This window comes from Vombatus ursinus, unplaced genomic scaffold, assembly GCF_900497805.2.
Source record: "Vombatus ursinus unplaced genomic scaffold, bare-nosed wombat genome assembly UNPS02014235.1, whole genome shotgun sequence".
Taxonomy (NCBI): Eukaryota; Metazoa; Chordata; class Mammalia; order Diprotodontia; family Vombatidae; genus Vombatus; species Vombatus ursinus.
The window spans coordinates 331,201-351,563 of NW_020954013.1; the positions used below are offsets into that span (position 1 = coordinate 331,201).

The 20,363-nt window shown below is 36.2% G+C and overlaps 1 protein-coding gene across 1 annotated transcript; it reads left to right on the plus strand.

The window, feature by feature from the left end:
• Positions 1 to 5,040: 5,040 nt before the first annotated feature.
• Positions 5,041 to 5,937, plus strand: LOC114041970 (vomeronasal type-1 receptor 4-like). Its single transcript, XM_027860665.1, has one exon. The coding sequence runs from the start codon at positions 5,041 to 5,043 to the stop codon at positions 5,935 to 5,937; it is 897 nt and encodes a 298-aa protein (XP_027716466.1).
• The last annotated feature ends 14,426 nt before the right edge of the window (positions 5,938 to 20,363 follow it).

Consider the following 20,363-nt stretch of genomic DNA (forward strand, 5'->3'; position numbering starts at 1 on the left):
CTTTAAGAAGACTGGAAATGTAGGAAGTGGCCAGGTTATGAAGGGCTTTGTATCCAAACAGTGCATTTGATATTTGATTCTGAATGTAATAGGGAGTAATTGTAGTTTAAATAAAAGTAGTGTTGACATGATTAGACCAGCACTTTAAGAAGATCAGTTTGCCAGATGAGTAGAGGATGGGTTGGAGTCAGGAGACATTTAAGTCAGGGAAACTAACTAGCATTTTATGACAACATTCTGGGCATGAAGTGATCATTCCCTGCACCAGTGTGGTGGCAGTGTCAGAAGAGAGAAGAGAGCATATGCAAAACATGATACAATGGTAAAATTGACAGAATTTGACAAAAAATGGACATGGGAGTATGGGTGGCAGAGAAAGGGTGAAGTCAAAGCTGACACATGTCTAAAGCTTGAGGGACAAGGAAGACTTTGCAACCCTTAACAGTAATAAGGAACTTTGAAAGAAGGAAGGGTTTGGAAGAGAAAAATTATGAGTTAATTTTAGAAATAGAATTCAGATAACTATGGGACATTCATTTTGATAAATCTAATATTCAATTGTAGGTGCAAGAAAGGAGGTTGGAAGAGAGGATAAGTCCAGATAAATTGATTTCACAATTAGTATAGAGATGATACTTGAATCCATGGAAAACTAATGATTTCAGCAAGTAAAATAAGATAGAGGGAGAAAAATGATGATCCAGGAAAGGAACCTGGAGACCTACATCAACCAGACATGATAGATTATGATTCAGCAAAGGAAACTGGAAAGGAGCAGTCAGATTGGTAAAAGGAGAAGCAAGAATGGCACCATGAAAATCTAGATAGTAAAGATGACCAAGTAGACAGTAATCAACAGGGCCAAAGACCTATAAAACCAGAAGAATGATGACTGAGAAAAGGTCAAAAGAATGGCCAATGGGGAGATCATAAGGAATTCTGGGGAGAGCAGTTTTAGTTGAATGATAAACTCAGAAGTCAGGCTGTGGAAAGCTAAGAAAATAAGTGAAAACAAAATGGGGTACTGATTGTACGTGGCTTTCTCAAGTTTAGCCACAAAATAATGAGGAGATATAGTAAGATAGCTAGGCAAATGGATGGATCAAGTTAGAGTTTTATGAGAATGGGAAAGATATACATTTGTAAGGTGTGAATAAAATGCCAGTAGACAAGAATAAATTGAAGATAAAGGAGAGTGGGGATTTTAAAAGTAATAATTTTCTGGAGAAAATGGGATCTGAGCATCACTTGTACATGTAGAAGAACTCAGTCAGCAATGTGCCTCATAGATTTGTAGTAGCCAAGATGGTTCAATGCTTTTCAACAATATCATTCAGTTAACTGTGAGTAGAATCAAAAGCAGAAGATGAAGAGTGTAAATGATGGCTGAGGTTTTACAGGGCAAGATTTGTCATAAGACAGAGGGGTACAGAACTTTAGAGATGAGGACAATATGGAGGTGAATAGATTCATCAAAGGGGTAGAGATGGGAAAGGAAAAGAAGAGAATGTAGGGAAGGAGAGAAAGATTGAATAGCAATGAACTAATTGAGAAAAGTAAACTGTTCTTGGATGTGTAGAAAGCAACTATCAGAATTGTGACTGTGTCAGAGATATGGATTAACTGAAATGAAAATAAGCAGCAATTACTGAGAGATGGTGAAAGAGGGAGAGCTGAGAAACAACAATGGTGAATTCAAGAGTATTTCAACACCCTCATCACAACCAGTGAGTCAATGGGAATGAGTGAAAGCGCAAACAGTATTGGAAAGGGTATGCAGAAAAACTGTTATCAAAGGAGAACCAGGTCTCAAAGAGAACTAACAAATGGAAAGAGGAAGAAAGGAAAAGAGTTAAGATAAAAACATCTTTGTTACCTAAAGATTAAGCATTCCATAAAGCACCATGGAAGAGGTGAATAGCTTGGAGTGAGGCATTGGCAGTAGAAGGGGTAGGGAATGAGTAGGTGGATAGGAATATAGGCAGTAGAAATGGAGATCAGAGATGGAAAAATGACATCAGAATCTTCTGAATCATTGGAATGGGGTGAGAATGATGACATAACACTTTGTTCTGATCATCAAAGTTTCTCAGAAAGGTTCCATCATTTTCAACAGAGCTCTTTGTAACTAGTCTTACTACTCAGCTGGCTATCTCAGTTTATTACTCAGCCACGGGAGAGAGTCTCCACACGTGATGGCTTGAGATTCCAGACCTCAAGGGAATCTACTTCCAATATATGCATCTGGAGTTGTATTTCTTTCTTTAGGACACATTAAGTCACATTGCTTCCTATTATCTGAGATGCATTTTCTAACCAGGAAGAAGCAGTGCCAGTGGGTGTCTGGCATAAATGTCAGAATAGGGATGTAAAGGAATTGGAAGAAAGGAAGCCTATCTCCAGAGAGTCCATGATCTTAGCAGAATTGCCTTCATAACCACTCATCTTCCTGTATGACAGGAAAGGGGAAATGTTTAGGAAAAAAATTTTATGTACCAAGAATTTGAGTTTGCCCTTTGGTCCCAAAATCCACACAGCTTGATAAAGGACCAAGAAGTCCTTCTTCCCTACCAAACTGCAGTACTATGATTCCTACTGATTGTGTTTCTAATGTAGCCATGCTGTTGGGTTTTGATAATATGAGAATATATATTTTAAAAAAGGAACTAGTTAGGGGACTTCACCAAAGCAAGGAATCCCTTGGTAAAGATCAGACCTCACTGTCATGAAATAGAAAAAAATATGATATGTTTCAGTAAAAATCATTTCCATTACCTTGGCCCCAATATATGTGGTTGGAAGTATTTTCAGTTATCAATTGAGAGAATGGTCCCTGGTGGCAGTGAAAGTGTCATTGAGTCAAGTTTAATCAAGGAACACACAATCATTTTATCATACGAATTTAAAGAAAAATGTAGCAGATGCAAAATACAATCCCAACACTAGAATATGCCTACTGTGATAGAGGCATACTCTCTCACTTATAGACACATTATTGGTCCCCACAATTGGAATCCTTAAGTAAATAAGAATATAATGCTCTATATTTCTCCATAGGTCATATTGAATTTGACAGCAAATTATCTTCCCAAGACAATGAAGGAATGATTTCTAAGAATGAAATGGTGGAGATATTGTACTATCAAGTGACTGGAGTTGGAATCCTATGAATTGTATCTTCTTTTCCTATACAGCCCTCATTTCATGTCTGGCACAGGACCAAGACAAATAAACTTAATCATCATCAATTTGGCCTTTTCCAATGCCACTATGCATCATTTCAGTAGAATCCCTACTCCATCAAGGCTTTGGAGGTGGGAGTAATAGGTCAGCTTAAAAAAAAACAGTTGCTATGAATACCTTTGTACATAAAGGACCTTTGCAACTTTCTTATATTCATTGGGATATTGATCTAGCAGTCATTTGTGGTATATTTAACTCTTTTTTCTCCTTTCATATGGTCTATTTGTTGTACCATTAGATACAAAGATAGGTACATTTTTAGTATAATTAGAACTAGTTTTACAGGATAATTGGGGCAATTTGGTAACTTTATCTACAGCACATTAGTGTGCTGATCTTCCCCAAAACACTCTAACATTTACCATCTTGAAGTTTTATAAACATTGTCAATCAGAATATGGTGAAATCAAATCTCAGAGTAAGTTAGAAAGGCATTTCCTTACTATTAATGATCCTTATTGGTGACTGATGATATGTTTCTTATAATATTCTTTGTTATGGTTGTTGAGAACTTTAAAGTCTTTTGAATGTGTCCTGAACATACATGCTTTGATGACTTACCTATCAGAGAAGATTTCTTATTCTTTTATACATGTATCATTTCTCTCTACACTTTAGACAACAGAATTTCATGATATAACACCTGTAAAGATTTTCTCTTTTTGCTAGAAAAGTATAAAAACAAGAATCAAGAAAGAGGACAGAGGAGAGAGACAGAGAAAGACAGAAAGAGAGAGTAACAGAAAAAGAGAAAATGTGGGAAAACATCAGAATGATATGAAATAAGCAGAAAGGGAGAAATGGGAACACTCCATGAGTGACCTCAATTATTCAGTCAGTGAAGTATGAAGCAAGGTTCTTACCTGAGAAGGTAAATTGATCTGTTGTTATGGGACCCATGAGAAGAGAAGCAATGTTTACTTAGAGTAGCTAGAGAGAATGAAATACTAGCTAGGGTAGAGAGGAGTAGAAAGTTGACTTGGTGAGATGTCAATTCCAAGTGGATTTAAATGACACAATTTTGTAATGAATTTATTCAGGAAAGTTTTCTGGTTTCATATATAGCTCTTAAGAGACACATGAAGAAAAGAAACAAATGGAGATTGTAGGAGTCATTGAGGGACAAATGAGCAAAGGATATAAATTAGATGATAAAGTAAAGTTTAATTAATTGAATAAGGGTATTGCCATCTAAGATTAAAAAGAAGAAAGAGTTTAGTTGCTGCAACGATGAAGGGCAGATAAACAAAAGGAAGGTGGTAGAATTGAAGGTCACTATGAGGATGAGTAGACTCAGAGGTCTCCTTGTTTTTGTTTTGCTATTAGTCATTGTCAAATTTTTGTGAACCCACTTGGGGTTTTCTGGGCAAAGATATTTGAGTGGTTTACCATTTCCTTCTCATGCTCATTTTATAAATGAGGAAAACTGAGGAAAACATGATTCACTGAGAAACCCAGGATCACAGAGCTAGTTAGTGTCTGAGGCTACTTTGGAACATGGGTCTTCCTGACACTAAAGCCAATACCCTGTCCATTGTACTAGCTTGCTGCCTGGAGGTCTTCAGACCTATGGAAAGATGGATTGATAAAAGATTTTCAGCTAAAAAGTGAATTTTGGGGTTTGATAGTAAGTCACTTCCCACTATCTGAGAAACTTTATTTCTCCTCATATAGGTGAGCAGAAGGTCATGGAATTACAATGGGAAAACCTAAGCCTGCAACAAGCATAATGTCATGTGTTTTTCCATAGGTTGCATCGAATTTGACAACAAATTATCTTCACAAGAAAGCTAAAAAATGCTAACTTTTGATGAAATTCTGGGGATAATATACCTGCTACTAACTGTAGTTGGATTCCTAGGGAATTGTATCCTCCTCTACCTACATGCCATTAATTTCCTCATTGCTCAAAGAACAAGATCTAAAAACCTAATTGTCATTCATTTGGTCTTTTCCAATGCCATGACACTTCTCTTTATGGGAATAGCTACTACGACAAGGCTTTGGAGGGTGAAATGTCTCCTGGACAAGACTGGGATCACAATCATAATGTACATGCAGAGATTAACTTGGAACCTCTCCTTGAGTAGCACCTGCCTATTCTGTGTCTTCCAGGACATCACCATTAGTCCCAACAACTCCATATGGGCACAGCTCAAAATGAGAGCACCAAAGTACATCATCCCAAGCTTTGTTCTTAGCTGGATTTTCAATCTACTATTCTGTGTGATTCTACTTCAATACCATGATGGTCCAAAGAACAGAACAGATAGTAAATACGGTTGTAACACTGGGTATAGATCTCTAGATTTGAATAATAAGAACCATGTTAAACTTTCAATCATAGTATGTGTTTATGATGCTTTCTTTGTGGGTCTCATGATGTTTTCTAGTGTCCATATGGTCTCAATCCTATATAGACATAAGAAGCTTGTCAATCATATTCATAGTAATAGCTTCTCCACAAAAATATCCCCTGAAACCAGAGCCACCCAGGTTATCTTGCTTCTTGTGAGCATCTATGTTCTGTTTCACGTATTCAGTCCTATTTTTATTTTGTATATGTTCTATTTTAAATACACAAACACTTGGGTGATACATACCTCAGCCTTTCTGTCTCTGTGGTATTCAGTAATCAGTGCTTTTGTTCTTATCAGCACTGACAACCAGATTCCCAGGACCTGTGCTCATTGATAGATGGAAAGGTTACAGTATCTCCCTTACCTTGTAATACACGTAGAAGACCTTTAGAGGCATAGAAACTCAAAATGTTTCAGCTCAGTGGAACATGAAAGAACATCTAAGGCAATCATCAACAGATTCCTGAAACTGAGGTGCAAGATCAATGAATCATGAAGAAATGGTTGCTTTCTCAACTCTATCCTCCTTTCCACATTTGGCAGTTCCATGAAACACCCCAAAGCAACTCAATGAATCTTAAAAATATTGACTCTTCTAGGCTGGGGTTGTGGGAACTTTCTTGGGATTCCCTGATGCTAATTCCTTTTTTTTTTGGTAACTTCTTTTGACTTCTCTCTTTGAAGTCTTATCCCCAACATGCCATGTCAGAGAACACCTGTGCTGGTTTCCCATGACCCTTTGTAATTAGATATAGGTCTTCTTGTGATCCTGGTAATTCAACCTCCTGAATTAATTCGCTTACCAGAAACTCACCATAGATTAAATAGGATAATTATTTTCAACTTTCTGGTATACCTCTTATTGTTTATTAACAGAGAGGTCAATAGGTTTATGAAATACTCATCTGAATGTATTATGGTGTTAATGGATTTTTCATAAAATGAACTACTAAAAGAGAACTAATCAAGTATAGTTCCATGGGAAACTAAGAACCAAACCAGGATAGAAGTGGCCCCAAAAATGATGCAAATAAATATACTCAAATTAAAAGACAGTAATATTTGCTAAGTGTCTTAGAAATCTAATCAAAGGTGCTTTAAACTAAAAAAAAAGAAGACTGTGTATGTATATCCTCTAAGGTATACATCAGAAAGAGAAACTACCAAGAATAATGAAAATTTAGACACCTAGGATTTCATAGAAGACAAATTTTTGAAAGATAAGGAGAATTCACAAAAATGAGTTTCCCAGGGAAAGAATGCATGACTAGAAAGTCTTCAGAAGCCCAAAGGGAGTATAGTACTTGGAAATGGGGGGAAGTCTAGAAAGAGTGCCTTTCTTAAAAAGAGGATCTGAATCCCATAGCCCTGCCCAAAATCAGATGAGAGAATCAGAGGAGCAAAGGGTTCAGATAGGATGTGAATACTTGGCATATTTAATCTTTCAAGATAATGAGATTTCCAAACAATAAATTTCCTGGAGAAGAAAGTCATGATGAACAGGTAAGAAAGCACAGTAAGAGATGAGGATTAGGAGAAACAGTTCACAAGCCTCACATGATGGCATGATGAACTTGTAATGGAATAATTCAATTAACCAGATATGTTTGGAACTCTCTCCCAAAAGCAGAACAAATAAGAACTTCATGATTTCCTTGGGCTATTTTGTTTTCCAAATGATGAAGATAAAAATCAAAGGTAGGTTGTTTTCTAAATTGGATTCCTTAAGGAGCAAGAAGGAGTTGGTACTTGACATTGATATGATAGAAATGAGATTAAATGACATTCTCTCCTAAACAGCAATGGACACTAAGAAATCCAGAAAGTTTGACATATATCCTAGTTATTTGTGAGAACACATTACCAAGAAAATATAAATGGTGAAGATGGAATAATTCCACATAAGATGGGAAATTCCCAGGAAAAATCATATTGTAAAGTTGTAAAGAGAGTTATTTTCAATTATAAGGAAAAAAATGAAATGGATCCAAATTTAACCATGTATATCCACATAGAAATCTACAAAAAAAGTATAAAATAAATGTTCTGATGATGGAAACAAGGTATGATAACAGCATGAATATTTGAGTGTTATTCTATTCTGTAAAAATATTCTCAGGAAGAACAAACCTCAAATTGAACAAAGGCTAGTAAGTGACTATAAAGACAACAAAAAGATCTTTTAAATTATGTTGTGAAAAATGGTGCATAAAGTAAATTTAAAAATATATGCATATGAATATATGACTATGATTATAAATATCTAAGCATATGTATGAGTGTGTAAGTGTATTGTGTATGTATGAACACAATGTGTTGTATTTATTACATAGTCTATCTTGAAATAGAAATTTTTTGCTGTACATTTTTAATCTCTCTTCTCTTCTGCTATGCACATGTCAATGCTGCTTTTTCTTTTGCTATTTTTATTTAAATTTTAATATTTAAGTTTATAATATGTTACTTTTTATTTTCTGATTTTGTATCTGTTTTAGTATTTAATTTTAAAGTAAATTAATAAAAAATAAAAAAGATCTTTGCCTTTTGGAATGTAAAATGATAGCTCATATCCTGAGAACACCTAGTTGCTCTAGTTTTACTTTCCTTATTTTTTTCCTGTCACATGGATTGACCTTTTCATTAAAAAATGACAAAAAAAATTACCAATAGACAGCTGATTCTCAATATAAGTAACAATGTTTAATAAAATAGTATGTAGTTGATCATGCTGAATTCATATGACCTGGGCAAGACCAATTACATTCTCAGGCACTGAAAGATGTGTTTGAACTGAGTAGCCTGGTTGTTGAGGTATTGTGAATGACGTTTGAAAATGTAGGAACATGGGAGGGAGGTGCTAAGATTGGGGAAGAAAAAAAGCTACCACAAATTTCAAAAATGAGGAAAAATGAATTCCCCATACATACTAGTGAGATTGATTTGACTTCTTAGACAAATTCTAGGAAAAGAACATTAATGGATAATAGGTTAATATTTACAAATATATGTAATGAATATACAAGAACAGCATGGAACTATGAAGATCTTCTCATACCAGACCAAGCTTATTTCCAATTGGCAAGGATTACCAAACCAGTAGATGAGGGGAATACTGAAGACTCAGTTTACCAAGATTTAGGGAAGAATTTCATATACTGAAACCAAGTATTCTTGAGGAGAAGATGGAGAGAAGTAGACTAAACAATAATACAAATATAAAGTCGTATAATTGCTCAGATGATTGGATTCAAAGATAAATTGTATATAGTTCCACATCAATGCAACAATTCACTTTTGAAGTATCCAGGTATTTATGTTTACTTGTTAAACTTCTTTTTCTATTCATATATTTGAAAATGGCATATTGAATGATTATTAAATTTGTAGCCAATGCAAAGCTGACAGAGGCTAATGCTCTGGAATTCATTTGGTAGTCCCCTTTCTAATTCTGAAGTCTCTAATAGACTAGTAGTTATCCCCTCTGCACAGATATGTGGACACCCACACACAAGCACACACCCACACACACACACATTTCTGCCCTTCATCCTTTAGTCTGAAAGAACAAGTAGCAAAATTCATTTCTACCTTCCTCCTTTCTTTAGTGTTAGTATGCCTGCAGTCCAACATAAGCTCAGTCATATAATAGTTACCAAAGAATGAGTAGTAATTCATTGAATGATTAGATGATGGAAGGAAAGAGAAACCGGTACTTTGTGTTTTCTGTGACAGGACTATGGCTAAAACCCTGATAATTTTTTTTATAAATATGCTTCTTCCATGACAAGTAGTAATGACATTGTACTGACTTCAGTGACCTAGCTAATGGCATCTCAATCATTCATGATCTGAACCCAACTCTGGCTGTATCTGGGGAGTATGCCAGGGTCAAAGCAGTTGTCAGGAGATCCTGATGCTGAGATTCTGCCCAAGTAGAAAACCAAAAACATATATGCTGGGTGCTTGGCGTTTACAGTCTTATGAGAAAGGAAGGAGTTATTATTCTTCAGTGTTAGCCAGCCAGGGAGTAGGATTTATGTGCTCTCATTAAACCCCTTTAAGGGCAAGGAAAAGTTGCCTACTGTCTAATGACTTGTAGTATCAAGTTCAGGGTTTTAAATTTCTTGCTGAATTTGGAAGTGTGTAGGAGTCAACACACGTGGATTTTATTCTCATTGCCATCAATTTCTTATCATCCCAACACACCAAATGCCATGAGTGGGATCCATAAATGCCCTCTGTACTCAGAAAGGGCAAAGCCTCATAGACGTGAGATGCAAATGTCCCTGGAGGTGCAATGATATTCACTATCACTGTCATTTAAACCAGAGCCGGCCATAAAAGAATGCTGCCCAAATAGAAAATCTGAGATGTCACTCTGAGTGTAGAGTTTATGAGATTTTGTTCCTGGCTCCTAAATCTCTCTCCCCTAGGCCAGGACCATCACTCATCTCAGTTGTGTTAAGCAGATGCTACAGTCAGACAGTGACTCATAATATCTCCAAAATTACTCTTTACGTATGGGTTGGAACAAAACAAACTCCCTGTCTTTCCTCTACAAGCAATGGTTTTCCCAGGAGCTTGATGTCCAGCTGGAAAGGACTCAATTGTTGTCCTTCATTCACAAAGAGAACCAAAATGACGTAACTGTGTTAGAGTCAACTTCCAGTGTGTCTGACAGTGGCTGATCAGACCCACAGGAGCTTGAAATGCTCTACCACAGGTTGGGAAGAATAGTCCATGTAAACATTTGGGGTGGATTCTCTAAATTTGTACATGTCACATTTCTTTTGAGCTGCTGCAATTCTGCTTTGTTCATACAGCACAGCACCTTCTTTGATGCAAACATGCCATGTTGGGTTCTCCTTTGCCACCAGCTCCCATTATCAAGCAATCTATTCCAAAGTACTTCAGAGAGATTTTGAGAGTGTCTTTGTATCTCTTTGTCTGACTGATATGGAAGAGTCTTCCTTATGTGAGTTCTTCATAATGTAGTCTTTTATGTGATATGTTTGACTTTCAAACAATGAGGCCTGCCCATCAAAGTTGCTCTGTCTGATATAGATTTTGAATGCTTGGCAGTTTAGCTTAAAAAAGGACTTCAGTGTCCGGTATCCTGGCTTGCGAGGTGATCTTCAGAATCTTCCTAAGACAATTCAAATGGAAGCAATTCAGTTTCCTGATATGGTGCTGGAATACTGTCCTGGTTTCACAGGCATACAAAAAATGAGGTCAGCACAATGGCTCTGTAGACTTTCACGTTGGTATCCATTCTAATACATCTTTTCTCCCTTCAGAGTTTCCAAAACACTGAGCTAGCTGTGCAATGTGTGTGTCAACCTCATCATCTATGTGTACAACCTTGGAAAGTATACTTCCAAGGTAAGTGAACATATCCTCAGTATTCAAATCTTTTCCAGTAGTTGGAATACGTTAGGTACACAAGACATGGTAGTCAATGACTTTACTCCAGATTCTGGGATAAGAAATCACTATTTAACAAAAACTGCTGGGAAAACTGGAAAATAGTATGGCAGAAACTCAGCATAAACCAACATCTTACACCTTATGCTAAGATAAAGTCAAAATGGATACACAATTTAGATATAAAGACTAGCAGGTGCCAAGATGACTGAGTAAGAGGTAAGTTACTCTCACCATCCATTATTAACCTCTGAAAGCTCAGAAAATATCGTACCAGGAAAATCCCTGGAACAGCTGAAGCAGCAGAAAGATAGGATGCAGCAGTCCAGTAGCCCAGGAAGCTTGAGGGATTAACAGGAAAGGCCCCTTTTGCCCTGAGGGAGGGAAAGCAGTACCGAATGGGAGGCATCACAGCAAGCTAGTGGAAAGCCATACCTCAGCATACCAGGGGGAGATCCTGAGCCCCAGGTGGTGGAGCAGGCAAGCATGAACACCAGGACACCTGAGTGCCTCAGATTGGGCATTGGAACCAATGGAAACCAGTTCTGAAGCCTACCACATGCCTCAGCATTCTACAGCAGCCAAGTCTCCCACTGCCTCAGCAAAACTCTGGAAAGCATTCCAAGGGGTAAAACCCCAGGCAAAGAAACATGCCACAGCAGTAAATCCATCTGAAAGGAGCCTAAGAAAGTGAAAGGAAAGGCCCAGGTGAGCAAGCAACCTCCAGGGGCCAGACTACCTAATGCTACCCTTAGAGTTCCAATGTTGCTGATTCTATCCCAACACTAGGTAAGCTGCCAGAACCTTACAGCCTCCAACTTCCAGCATCTGAGACCCTGGCACACAAAGCCAGTAAAAAGGTCCTGGGCTCCCAACACAAAAAGTTTAGATCAGTGACCCTTGCTCCCAACAGGAGAGCTCAATCTTTTTTGAAGGCCAGGAAATAAGAAAACACCATGAGCAAAAAGAAACATACTATAGATTATTATTATGGGATTGGTGAAGATCAAGGCAGAAATTCTGAAGAGGACAACATGTCAATAAACCCACATCTGGAACCTCAAAAGGGAATATGAACTGGTCTGAAGTGCAAAAAGCCTTCTTGGAAGAGCTCAATAAGGATTTTAAAAATCAAATAAGAGAGATAGAAGAAAAATGGGGAAAAGAAATGAGAGTTATGCAAGAGAGAGTCAATAGCTTGGAAAAGGAAGGACAAAAATTAACTGAAGAAAACAACTCCTTTAAAAGCAGAATTGGCCAAACAGAAAAGGAGACACAAAAACTCACTGAGGAGAAGAATTCCTTAAAAAATAAAATGGGCCAAATGGAAAAGGAGGTACAAAATCTAATAGAAGAAAATAATTTGTTAAAAATTAGAATTGGGCAAATGAAAGCTAATGACTCTATGAGAGAGTGAGAATCAATCAAACAGAAACAAAAGAAAGAAAAAAATGAATGAAAACATAAAATACTTCACTGGTAAAAAAAAAAAACTGACTTGGAAAATAGATCCAGGAGAGACAATTTAAAAATTATTGGTCTTCCTGAAAATCACAATGAAAAAAAGAGCCTAGACAGCATCTCTCAGGAAATCATCAAGCAAAAATGCCCTGAGGTCCTAGAACTACAGGGCAAAATAGCCATAGAAAGAATCCAATGATCACCTCCTGAAAGAGATCCCAAATTGAAAACATCAACAAATATTGTAGCCAAATTCTGAAATTACCAGGTCAAAGAGAAAATACTACAAGCAGCAAGAAAGAAACAATTTAAATATTATGGAACTACAGACAGGATTGCACAGGACCTTGTAGCTTCTACATTAAAAGACTGTAGGGCATGGAATACAATATTCCATAAGGCAAAGGAGCTTGGATTACAACCAAGGATCAAATACCCAGTGAAAATGAGCATAATCTTTCAAGGGAGGAGATGGATATTCATTGAAATAAGGGACTTCCAAATCTTCCTAATAAAAAGACCAGAGATCAACAGAAAATTTGATCTTCAAATGCAAGTCTCAAGAGAGACATAAAAAGGTAAATGGGACAGAAAGATACAACATGTTATTAAGAAGGGCAAACTGTTTACATCCCTATAAGGGAAGATGACACTTGTAGCTCTTGAGAACTGTATTGTTATTATAGGACTTTAAAGGAGTATACATAAGGGTGGGTATAAGTTGACTTTGATGTAATAATAAAAAAAATCTAATCAAGTGGGTTAAATGCATCTAAGTAAGCAGATTAATGCAATCTAACTAAGGGAAAGTACTGTGAGAAAAGGAATGGAGAAGGCAGACAAGGGTAAATTACTACAGTAAAAGGCACAAAAACTTATTACAGTAGAGGGAAAGAAGGGAGGTAGATGAGCATTGTTTGAACCTTACTCTTATCAGATTTGGCTCAAGGAGGGAATAACATAGCAAGTTAGGTATAGAAATCTGACTTGCCTGATAGGCCATAGTAGGGAAAAGAGGAAAAAAAATGGAGGGAGGATAGAAGAGAGGGAGGAAGTGGTAAGGATGAAGGGCAAGGAAAGGGTGAGGGCTAATAGAAGGGAGGTGGGACTGAGGGAGGCTATAATCAAAAGCAAAACACTAGTGAAGAGGGAAAAGGAGAAAAAAGAAATAAAAGCATAAACATGAGGCAGCTAGGTGGCTCAGTGGATAGAGCAGGAAAACCTGCTCAGGAAGACCTGAGTTCAAATCTGGCCTCAGACACATAATACTTACTAGTTGTGTGACCCGGAGCAAGTCACTTAACCCCATCACCTAGCCCCTCCCTCCAAAAAAATAAAGCATAAATGGAGGGGGGAAAATAGGATGGAGAGAAAGACAGAGATAGTAATCATAACTGTGAATGTGAATATGATGAACTCTCCTATAAAACAGAAGTGGATAGCAGATAGAATGGATTTAAAATCATAATCTTACAATATACTGTTTATAGGAAATTCATTTGAAACAGAGGGACACACACAGGGTAAAGGTAAAAGACCGGAGGAAACTATATTATGCTTCAGCTGGAGTAAAAAAAAAAAAGCAAGAATAACAATCCTGATCTCAGACAAAGCAAATGCAAAAATAGATCTTATCAAAGGAGATAAGGAAGGAAACTACATCCTGCTAAAAGGCACCATAGACAATGAAGTAATATCATTATTAAACATACATGCACTAAATTGTATAGCATCCAGATTCTTAGAGGAGAAGGTCAGGAAGTTACAAGAAGAAACAGACAGCAAAACTATACTAGTGGGAGACCTCAACCTCCCCCTCTCTGAACTAGATAAATCCAACCAACAAATAAATAAAAAAAGAAGTTAAGGAGGTGATTTGAAAATTAGAAAAGTTAGGTACAGTATACCTCTGGAGAAAATTGAATAGGGATAGAAAAGAATATACTTTTATCTTAGTGGTACTTGGCACATACACAAAAACTGACCTTGTACTAGTGCATAAAAACCTCACAATCCAATGCAGAAAGTCATTAAATGCATCCTTTTCAGATCATGATACAGTAAAATTTATATGTAATAAAGGGCCACAGAAAGATAGACTAAAAAATAATTGGAAACTAAATAATCTCATCCTAAAAATGAATAGGTCAAACAACAAATCATAGAAACAATCAATAACATCATTCAAAGGAAATAAAATAATGAGACAACATAGACAAACTTATGGGATGTAGTGAAAGCAGATCTTAGGGGAAGTTTTATATCTCCAAATGCTTACATGAATAAAATAGAGAAAGAGGAGATCAATGAATTGGGAATGCAATTTAAAAACATAAGAGAAAGAACAAATTAAAAAGCTTCATTAAACACTAAATTAGAAATATTGAAAACCAAAGGAGAAATTAATGAAATGGATGAATATTTACAAAAATATAAATTGCCCAGATTAACAGAAGAGGAAGTAAAATACTTAAATAACCCCATCTCAGAAAAATAAATTGAACAAGCCATTGATGAACTCCCTAGGAAAAAATCTCCAGGGCCAGATGGATTTACAAATGAATTCTATGAAACATTTAAAGAACAAATAATCCCAATACTATATAGACTATATGGGAAAATAGGCAAAGAAGGAGTCTTACCAAATTCTTTTTATGATACAAATATGGTACTGATACCTAAACTGGGAAGAGTCAAAACAGAAAAAGAAAATTATAGACCAATTTCCCTAATGAATATAGATGCAAAAGTTTTAAATAAAATATTAGCAAACAGATTACAGCAACTTATCCCAAGAATAATACATTTTGACCAAGTAGCATTTATACCAAGAATCAGGGCTGGTTAAATACTAGGAAAACTATCAGCATAATTGATATATCAACAACAAAACTAACAGACATGACATGATCATCTCAATAGATGCAGGAAAGGTTTTTGACAAAATGCAACACCCATTCCTATTAAAAAACATGAGAGAGCATAAGAACAAATGTAATCCTCCTTAAAATAATAAATAACATATACCTAAAACCTTCAGCAAGCATCATATCTAATGGGGACAAGTTAAATACTTTTAACTTACCAATAAGATTGAGGGTGAAACAAGGGTGTCCATTATCACCACTGTTGTTCAAAATACTGGAAACGTTAGTGTTAGCAATAGGAGAAGAAAAAGAAATTGAAGGTATTAGAATAGGCAAAGAAGAAACAAAGCTATCACTCTTTGCAGATGATATGATGATATACTTAGAGAATCTTGAAATAATAAACAACTTTAGCAAAGTTACAGGCTATAAAATAAACCCACATAAATCATTGGCATTTCAATATATTACAAACAAAGCCCAACAGCAAGAGAGAGAAAGAAAAATTCCATTTAAACTTACTGTAGACATAAAATATTTAGGAGTCTACCTACTGAAACAAACTCAAGAACTATGTAAACACAATTACAAAACACTTTTCATACAAATAAAGTCAGATCTAAATAATTGGAAAAAACATTAGTTGCTCATGGATAGACCGAGCTAATATAACAAAAATGACAATTCTACCTAAGCTAATTTATTTATTCAGTGTCGTACCAATCAAACTACCAAAAATTTATTTTATAGAGCTAGAAAAAATAGTAACAAGATTCATTTGGAAGAACAAAAGTTTCAGGATTTAAAGAGAACTAATGAAAAGAAATGCAGCGGAAGGAGGCCTGGCCATTCCAGATCTTAAATTGTATTATAAAGCAGCAATCATCAAAACTGCTTGGTACTGCCTAAGAAATAGAGTTAGGTATGCAAGACACAGTAGTCAATGACTGTAGTAATCTACTATTTTATAAATCCAAAGACCCCAGCTTCTGAGATAAGAACTCACTATTTGAAAAAAAACTGCTGGGAAAACAGGGAAAGAGTATCACAGAAACTTAGCATAGACCAAAATCTGACACCATATACCAAAATAAAGTCAAAATGGTTTCATGATACTATAAGCAAACTGGGAGAGCAAGGAATAGTCAGATTTATGGAGAACAGAAGAATTCATGACCAAACAGGAGATAGAGAACATTTACAAAATGCAAAATGGATAATTTTGATTACATTAAATTGAAAAGATTTTGCACAAACAAAGCCAATGCAACCAAGATTAGGAGGGAAGTAGAAAAGTGGGAAAGAATTTTTACAACCAGTGACTCTGATAAGGGCCTCATTCCTAAAATATATAGAGAGCTAAGTCAAATTTATAAGAATACAAGTCATTCCCCAACTGATAAATGGTCAAAGGATATGAATAGGCAGTTATCAGATGAAGAAATTAAAGTCATCTATAGTCATATGAAAAAATGCTCTAAATCACTATTGATTAGAGAAATGCAAATTAAAACACCTCTGTGGTACCACATCACACCTATCTGACTGGTCAACATGACAAAATAGGAAAAAATGATAAATGTTGGAGAATATGTGGGAAAATTGGAATACTAACGCATTGTTGGTGGAGTTGTGAAATGATTCAGCCATTTTGGGGAGCAATTTGGAACTATGCCTAAAGGGCTATCAAAATGTGCATACCCTTGACCCAGAAATAGCACTTCTAGGGCTGTATCCCAAAGAGATCATATGCTTTTTCTTTTTGTTATTGTTGATATGGCCAATTATGGCAATAGTTTTGCTAATTAAACAAGCCCTGGATTCCTGGTAACAATCGCTCCCCCTCCATAACATATGATCTTTGTGATATGTTGCTGTAATCTCCTTGCTTATTTTTTTGTAACAATATTCATTAAGAAAATAAGTCTATAGTTTTCTTTCTCTGTTTTCACTCTCTCTAGCTCAGGTTTCAAAACCATATTTGTGTCATAGTAGAAATTTGACAGTACTCCTTTTCTTTACTTTTTTTTTCTCCAAATAGTGTGTATATATATATGTATATATATATACACATATTTCTTAGAATACTAATTAGTGGCTTCTTCAATTTCTTTTTTCTAAGATGGAGTTGTGTAAATATTCTATTTCCTCTTCTGTTAATCTAGGCAATTGATTTTTTTTTACATTTATCAATTTCATTTAGATTTTCAATTTGACTGGCACATAGTTGGGCAAAAAAACTTAATAATTGTTGCTTCAATATTGTCTTCATTGTTGGTGCATTCACCCTTTGCAAATCAATAATTTGGTTTTCTTATTTCTTTTGTTTTTAAATCAAATTAATCAGCTAGTGGTTGTATTGGATAGTACACTGGGCCTGGAGTCAGAAAGATCTGAGTTCAAATCTGACCACATATGCTTGCTTGTTGTGTAATTCTGGGCAAGTTACTAAATCCTTATCTATTTCAGATAGATTCTGTAAAATGAAGACACACTGATGAAAAAAAATTGAAACTACTCTGGTATCATTGCCAAGAAAACCCCATGGGAAAAAAATGGACATATGGACACAATGGAATGACTGAATACCAAATAATAGCAGATCCAATGGTTTGTCTATTTTATTGTTATTTTCATAAACCAACTCCTGTTTTTATTTATTATTTCAATTTCATTCTCTATTTTATTAATCTCTCTTTTGTTTTACACTGTTTTATTTTGGGGGGATATTTATTTTTCTTCTTCTTTTTAAAAGTAGATCGTCAATGCATTGGTCTGTTTTTGCTTTATTTTATTGATGGGTACATTTAGAGATATAAACATTCCCTCAGCTACTACTCTCCCTGTATCCCACAAATTTTGGATTGTTGTCTCATTGTTTTCATTCTCTTTCATGAAATTATCGATTGTTCCTATGTTTTGTTCTTTGACCCACTCATTCTGTAGTATTAGATTATTTAGTTCCCAAATAACTTTTCATCTTCCTATGGTGCTTTATTTTTTTAAAGCACTAATTTATTTTTAGTTTTTGACATTCATCATCAAAGCTTCTAACAAGGCCCATTCACACTGGTGATTTTCTTCAAAACAATCTTGACTGACTATACATACATACATATGTGCATATATATGTATATACACATATATTTACATATATACACACATATATCCCTATCTGACTTTTCTCACTAAAGCAACTAAACTCTATATTGTCATCTCTTCTTAAATTCCTTGCCTTTTATCTTCTCACCAGTTATATCTCATTAAATCTTTATTGTAGATTATTCCAACCATAAGCTTGGAGAGGGCAGACAGGGGGTTTATTTTCTTTCCCCACATGTAAAGAATAATTTGGGGAATACAATAAGTCACTAAATCTGACATTATAACATCTACTTAACACAACTGAGACAAATGATGGTCCTAGCCTAGGGGAGAAAGTAAGAGGGTGAGATTTAGGAGAGAGAAATAAAATCTCACCAACTCTACAGTCACAGTGACATCTCAGTTTATCTATTTGGGCAGCATTCTCTTACAGGAGGCTGTGCTTTAAATGACAGCGAAAGAGAGCACCAGTTGCCACACCAGGGGCATTCACTTCAGACATATCACATCGATGATGCCCTGCACTGTCTGAGCACACAGTGCATCTCTAAATCCCATTGGGGGCAGGTGGTGGGTTAGAATGATAAGAAACTGAAGACAGTGAGAACAGAGCCCATGTGTATTGAGGCCAACACTTTTCCAAATCCAGCAAGAAATTTAAGACTTTCAACTTGATGTAACATTTCATTAGATATGAGGCAACTTTTTGACCCAAAAGAAGCTGAATGAGAGCACAGAAATCTTGTCCCTCACTTGGCTGACACTAATGAATGATAATGCCTTCCCATGTTCTCCTAAGACCGTAAATCCCAGGGACCCAGAATGTATGTTCTTGGGCAGAATGTCAGCGTCAGGATCCCATGCAATTGATTTCACCCTGGCACGCTCCCCAGACCCAGCCTGAGTTGGGCCCAAATAATGAAGGATTGAGAGGCCAGCAGCCAAGCCACTGAAGCAGGGACAATGTCATTACTACCTGTCAGGGAAGGAGCCTATCTTTTTGTTTATTATTATCAGTCTGCTAACCCTAGTCTAATCGCAGAACAACCTAAGGTACTGGTTTCTCTTTCTGTCAATTAACCAATCATTCAATGAATTAATATGCATTCGTTAGCAATTTCTACATATCTGACCCTGTGCTAGACTCAAGGCACACAAACACTAAAAACAGACTCCAACTCTTTCCATCTCTGACTCCAGGACTTAGTAATAGAGACACTTACCCGGCTGGTTTTTGCTGACAGGGCAGTGGTTTCAGCACAGTATGTGAAGTGTGTGTGTGTGTGTGTGTGTGTGTGTGTGTGTGTGTGTGTTGGCATAGGGGTATATTATGGCTAGTGTTGTAGGTATAGAGATAGCCATGTCTGACATAACTCTCCTCCAGACCTGGGATTATAATGTCACTTACAGAGAAGTTACACTGTTTGCCTAGGAAATTTGGGACTTGTCTGCAAGAAAGTCACCTTTTGTCTCAGGAACTAATCTTCCTCAACATGGTCATCTATTGATTAATTAGAATCTCCAAAGGAGAATGAGTGAATAAGGGGGAGAAAAGTGTTTCTTGACAGGATGAGAAAAGAGAAAGAAGTGAGGGCTGCTCAGGTACACAGTGAAGGGGGAGTGAGGGCATGTGTGGCCTTCCTGTTGAGTTGCTACCTCAAGGTATCAGGTGTTTCCCTTTGTATAAGGCAGAATTTGATCATTCTCTTGCACTTGTATTTCCAATGAATTGTATGGTTTCCTAAGGAGAAGAGATTAAAGATGAAGTCTAGAAATGTTCACTCCTAGGCCATAGTACAGCTGATTCAACAGTAGATTTTGGTGGAAGAAGAAGAAGAAGAAGAAGAAGAAGAAGAAGAAGAAGAAGAAGAAGAAGAAGAAGAAGAAGAAGAAGAAGAAGAAG

What these genes read in the sequence shown, in the direction of transcription:
- LOC114041970 (XM_027860665.1), top strand. Translation starts at nt 5,041, where the DNA reads ATGCTAACTTTTGATGAAATTCTGGGGATAATATACCTGCTACTAACT.